Source organism: Juglans microcarpa x Juglans regia, chromosome 3D, assembly GCF_004785595.1.
Source record: "Juglans microcarpa x Juglans regia isolate MS1-56 chromosome 3D, Jm3101_v1.0, whole genome shotgun sequence".
In the NCBI taxonomy this organism is placed as follows: Eukaryota; Viridiplantae; Streptophyta; class Magnoliopsida; order Fagales; family Juglandaceae; genus Juglans; species Juglans microcarpa x Juglans regia.
The window spans coordinates 21990535-21996892 of NC_054598.1; the positions used below are offsets into that span (position 1 = coordinate 21990535).

The 6358-nt window shown below is 37.2% G+C and overlaps 1 protein-coding gene across 1 annotated transcript in view; it reads left to right on the forward strand.

The window, feature by feature from the left end:
* Positions 1 to 5570, forward strand: part of LOC121254542 (myosin-1-like) — a 32437-nt gene extending 26867 nt beyond the window's left edge. The window contains exons 19-24 of the mRNA XM_041154627.1: positions 1162 to 1367; positions 1484 to 1619; positions 2031 to 2160; positions 2267 to 2413; positions 4038 to 4105; positions 4550 to 5570. Of these exons, the coding sequence (XP_041010561.1) occupies positions 1162 to 1367; positions 1484 to 1619; positions 2031 to 2160; positions 2267 to 2413; positions 4038 to 4105; positions 4550 to 5203 (1341 nt within the window). The 3' untranslated portion in view covers positions 5204 to 5570. The remainder of the gene's footprint in view (positions 1 to 1161; positions 1368 to 1483; positions 1620 to 2030; positions 2161 to 2266; positions 2414 to 4037; positions 4106 to 4549) is intronic.
* The last annotated feature ends 788 nt before the right edge of the window (positions 5571 to 6358 follow it).

The following is a 6358-nucleotide window of genomic DNA, read 5'->3' on the forward strand; positions in this document are numbered from 1 at the left end:
CCATCATAGATTCGTTAAGATTTCATGTATGATTGTGTACTCACTTTTGAAATATCCTCCCTTTATAAAAATCTGGTGGAAAGATTGGGAATTTTAGGCTTTGAAAACGCAATTTCCAATGCCTCATGGATGAAGCTTTTGTCCATTAATTTTAATCCCACACGTTTTCCTGTATATTAGCAAATGGCTCATTGTCAAATTTAGAGCCCTCAACTGTGTCCAAATTACCCTAAAAGTGGCATGGCCATGTTGATGTTTATGGAAGTATATGAATTATAAAAGCCCGAACAGGAAGAATTGGAATAAGGATGTAAACTTCTCGTATTTGACCTTCACCTCTCCCAGATGTTGTCACACAGAGATAAAATACAAGAAGTTTTGTGATGCTTTAGTTCCCACAATTGAACCATAATGTCTATTCTCAAGGTCTTTGTATTTTAGATGATTACTTTTGGCAGTATTTGTCTTTCCTTTTTTCTTAAGGACATTTAACTTTAGTTTGTCTTTAGGAGATACTTTTGTGCACACGCTATTTGCAAGTATGATTTTCCTTTTTCTAGTAAAGTTTTCTATGACATGTTAAGAAAAAAACCTTGTCACCTTGACGTGGAATTATTCTGTAGTTGACACTGCTGTTTTTAGGGGTTTTTCTGGGGTCATTCTATTTGTATGTTGACGTGCCTGACTCAATTGACCAGAATAGCAGTTTCTGGGACTTGGCTAGGGTGGTAAGGGGTGCAGTAGTCTTAGGTTTGGAAGCATTTGATAAGAATACCACATGAGAAAAGTATGGTGCTGTTTGGATAGTGAGTTGAGATGAAAGTTTGAAGTTGAATAAAATATTGTTAGAATATTATTTTTTAATATTATTATTGTTTTGAGATTTGAAAAAATTGAATTGTTTCTTATATTTTGTGTGAGAATTTGAAAAAGTTGTAATGATGAGATGAGTTGAGATGAAACACTTTTACTATCCAAACATGGCCATATTTGCAAGCCGGTGTGAAAGATACACCATCCACACTGCTGATATGGTAGGATATGATTTGCAATATCCTCCACACCGGCTTGCAAGAAGAAATCTTATGAGATTTTGAATCTTACAATTTGTGGTGAAAGATAACTGTGTTCCCTTTATTTACTTGTTTTTTTCGTATTTAGGGTCAATTATTCAAACTGATGCAACGCCTAGAGAGCACCACACCTCATTTCATACGTTGTATCAAGCCCAATAACCTCCAGTCTCCTGGCTTGTATGAACAAGGTCTTGTTCTGCAGCAGTTAAGATGTTGTGGAGTCCTAGAAGTAGTTCGCATATCAAGATCTGGCTTTCCCACCAGAATGTCCCACCAGAAGTTTGCCAGAAGGTAAAGAACAATCTTTTTATGTTCAGTTGCAGATTAGAAATTTTTATATATTTCATGATTGGTTCCTTAATTTATTCTCTGGTTGGGGGGGTGGGGGTGTTTGAATCTTGCATCAGATATGGTTTTCTTCTGCTGGAGAATGCTGCATTCCAGGATCCACTAAGTGTTTCGGTTGCAATTCTTCATCAGTTCAATATCTTGCCTGAAATGTATCAAGTGGGCTACACAAAGTTGTTTTTTCGAACTGGACAGGTACCTTGAATGTTTTATTTGGGTTTTCAAGTAAATTATTTTCATCTTTTTTTGAGTTTTTTTTTGTTTTATTTTTGGGGCCCCCCCCCCCCCCCCCCCCAGATGTTGGTGCATGGCATTGTCAATGTGGTAATTCATGGATGATTCAGTTATATAGGTTGTTAATGCTATTGAAATCCTGTTTTCCATTGGTAAGAAGTTATACATGTACAATAAGTGCTTATAAGCTATCAATTTGTTCCATTCTGCATTCAATTGATTTTAAAACTCAAAATGATTCATGTAGCCAACTGCAATCAATTGAAAATCATTATCATGTAACGAAGGTTGATTTCAAAGTTGGCATGATGTGAAAATGCAACCAATTATCTATTTCTTACTAGTACTACAATGTTGAGAATAATGCTACAGATTGGGGTCCTGGAGGATACAAGAAACCGTACCCTCCATGGCATTTTACGGGTTCAAAGCTGCTTCAGAGGGTATCAAGCATGCCGTCACCTCAAGGAACTCAGGAGAGGAATTGTCACTCTTCAGTCATGTATTGCCCTTTCCATAGTCTTACATCACTGAAATATGTCATATTCCATTAAGCAGAAGCTTAAAAGCGCTTTTGAGAATTAATATTGCAACATCTATTCATGCAGTTGTTCGAGGAGACAAAACCAGAAGCGAATATGCAGTATTGCTACAGAAACACAGAGCTGCTATTATAATACAAAAGCAGATTAAAGGCAGGATTGCAATGAGAAAACTCAAGAGCATACATGATGCATCACTTCTGATACAATCGGGTAAGAATCTTTAAATTTTAACTGTCAAAACAAATTCTTAGATGTATGGTATTGAGATTTAGGGTTTACCAAATGAGAGGAACAGTTACCTTTCTAACTCTTGTGGTTGAATTGTATAGATTGCAAAATAAAGTAAATTATACACTAGAGTAGTATCCTTTAAACCCTCCCGTGGGTAGTCCAAGTGGTAAGGGCGAACTTGTGTGCATGAGCCCCATGTCACAAGTTCGATTCCCCCATGATCAAACTGCGATTTAAGTGGGAGGCTATGGCAGTGGGTTGTTGTGTTAGTCTTCCTGGGGGTTTAGGTTCCATGGGTGAGCCCTAAGGAGTAAGGGCTCTGCCGTGGGATGGTTCCCCCGTCATTAAAAAAGTATCCCTTAAGGTGTACTTTATTACAATAAGGTCATCCATCTTACATTCTCCACACTCACAAGTTGGAGAACACGTGTATATATATTTTTTTTGATCGGTATATATATATATATATATATAAATAAAATCTAACCAACGATGACCCAAAAACTTGTGAACATATGTACAAGTTAATATTTATACTTCACAAATAGTGTAGAAATATCTTAGTAAATACTAAATATCCTATGTTTAATGAAGTGATAATCAACCTCGATATCCCTGGTCCTCATAAAATAAAAAGATTGTAGGCGATATGAATAGTGGATTGATTAGCAAAAACTAATCATATAGGAGTTGAAGCCAAGAATTACTTTACTACCCTAATTGCATGTTAGATTTCCGATCTGATGATAAGATCTTCCTAAATAGTTTGATAATATCTATTAGGATTCCCAAATTACTCTCCCTCATCTTCGTGGGTTTTTTATTTGGGTCCATAGGACATCAATGGGTCAAGCCTATCAGCAACCTTGATTCTTCTAACAATCTAATGCATAGTTCTCCAAGATAAACTAGTATAATTGTTTAGACCTAATGACTTCAATACCAAGAAAGTATCAAACTTTTATTCAAGTCGTTGTTTTGAAACTGATGTTAACGTTTTCAATCTGGTGATACCCCCAGAATTGTTGCCAATAATAACATTATTATCCACGTATACTAGGAGAAGAATGTAGTCTGCATTGTCATAATGGAATACTAAATGGATTGTTTGGCATGCTTGGAGACGAAACTTAAAAGACTAGAAAGATGAGACGATATGGGTGGAAAAAAAAAAAAAACCTTAAGGGCTAACGTGTTGTGCGGGGTAAAGTAGTGAATTTGAAACATATTGATGGAAGGGGTGTTTTGGTTCTGTCTTGGTGAACTGGGCCTCTCAAATAGAGGACCTTAACAATCCACTTCGTTTTGAGTAGAAACAGACCGATGCCTGACCAGTTTCATGGAGAACCGGTTGGTCCATCTGTTCTCTTCTACACCCCTAGTGGGATCCAAGCTACTTAATTATATATCAAGTTACCGACTGGAGCTAGCAGTACTGGTTTTGTTGACTCTAGTAAAACCTGTTAAACCTGAGCTGGCTTGAGTTTGATGTATGTAGCTCTAAATTCAACTGTCAATCATCTACAATATTACTCATCCAAAGAAAGAATAATCTACAATATTATCTTACATTCTTCATGATTTTGTTTGTGCTATGTGGCAGTTGTTCGTGGCTTTCTGGTCAGAAAATTCTCAGGAGATATAGGACTGCTAAAATCTGTGGGCACGAAGGTACTCCATACTCCGTAACTCGATTATTTTTCTGAATTATACTACTTTAGCGGACTGGTTTGCTTCTAATCACTATGGCGGTATCAAACTATGCACAGCTTCCATGCATTCTTAAATTAATGTACATACCTTATCATTGCCAAACTATCTACTCTTTTTTTACCTGCAAAAAGCATGATTTCTGGACAACTTATTTCCCACTATTTTTTCCCTTTTATGCTACAATGCTAATCCCCTAATGAAGTGCTTAATATTAAGATCCCATTACACGTGTCAATTGGTGACCAAAAAGAAAGAAAATCATATGGAATTACTAGTGTACACATAAAGATCTTTGCTAATCTTGTATGGATAATTTGTCTTTTGATGTTGTGCCAATTTAGTACAAGATATTTTGCTTGTTCTCTTCATTGGAGATAGTTCACAAGTGTGAATTTCAAACAGGCTAACGAGTCAGATGAGGTGGTGGTGAAGTCTTCTTTCCTTGCTGAATTACAACGCCGAGTTCTTAAGGCTGAGGCAGCCCTAAGAGAAAAAGAAGAGGAGAATGACATCCTCCACCAACGTCTCCAGCAGTATGAGAGTCGTTGGTCTGAATATGAGCTGAAAATGAAATCCATGGAAGAAGTGTGGCAAAAACAAATGAGGTCCCTACAATCTAGCCTCTCCATTGCAAAGAAGAGCCTAGCCATTGATGATTCTGAAAGAAACTCTGATGCATCAGTAAATGCAAGCGATGACAGAGACTACAGCTCGGATATGGGAAGTAATAATAAGCAAGCTGAGAGCAATGGTTTGAGGCCAATGAGTACAGGTTTGAGTGTAATAAACCGGCTGGCCGAAGAATTTGAGCAGAGGAGTCAAGTATTTGGTGATGACGCCAAGTTCTTGGTGGAGGTAAAATCTGGTCAAGTCGATGCAAGTTTGAATCCAGACCGCGAGCTTAGGCGGTTGAGGCAGATGTTCGAGGCTTGGAAAAAGGATTATGGAGCAAGACTGCGAGAGACAAAGGTAATTTTACATAAGCTTGGCAATGAAGATGGTACTGTTGTGAAAAGAAAATGGTGGGGAAGGAGAAACAGCTCGAGGATGAGTTAGATGGATTACAGTCGTGTCAATATTTTTGGCCCCTTTTGGTTTTCCATCTTTGGAAATCGCAACGGTAATGTCTACAATGTGAGGAAGTTGTGTGGGAGGAACGACTGCTCAACGATAATCTCAGTTACTCTAGCGGTTTTATTGTCCCATCATATGTTGGTAGCTCTTTTATGTTTATGATCACGAGTTGTAATTGTTAAGAGTATTGGTGTTACCAGCGATTTGGTACAACAAAGCCTACTAATTCAATTATGTATATCAATTTGAATATAGTTCGAGGTATGCTAATGAAATCCAAGTTGTCTACCATAGTCATAGAATTTGTGGTGTTTTACATTATAGTTGGTGAGTTCCACTTGTGTAAGCATTTCCCGGGGAGATCACTGAACTTGATCACGGTTGGCAATGATGAATGAACTGTAGTAAGCGTTTCAAAAGAAAAACCAAGTCTTAACCATGTGTAATGTTAGGCATTAGTCCTAAATAGATAAGTTCATTCATCATTGAAACGCCAAGTCTTAACCATTGTGGCGATTCGAGCTTCGGTTGGTGTGGTTTGGAGCCTCCAACAGTGGTCTGGTGATATTGTATGGTATCCGTGCGTACATTCATGACAGTGAACATAAAATAAATGTAAGAAAAATAAAATAGAGGAAAACATAAACATTTATATAGTTCGGCATAATGCGTACGTCCACAGGTCGTTTGAGAGAGAATTTACTATATTATGATTATTTTACAATCTCTCATAATATCAAATCCTTATTGTATAATAGAGATCGAAGTTTTGTCTTTTTGTGAAAAAATGTTATCGTTGGTCTTCTTACCATGAGGTTGAAGAAGCCGAAGAAGTTAAAGTCCCAATAAATCATTCTTCTATCCCCATTTATTTTCTGCTCCTCACTTACTTTATATACCATCTCCTTCCTCTTCTCAACCTTTTATCCCTTCTTTTTACTTGATCACTTTCGTCCAGGTGATGAGTTTCCCTCGATCTGTGCCTCAAAACCCATTATGTGTGGGATATTTTATTCCCTTCCTATTCAGTTTTAAATTGACAAGATATTAGAATTCCAACTTTCAAAGATTCTAAAATTTTGGGATTTGTTTAAGCTGCTACCAAGCATAGAGTGCGAGATTATGCAGACATTTACG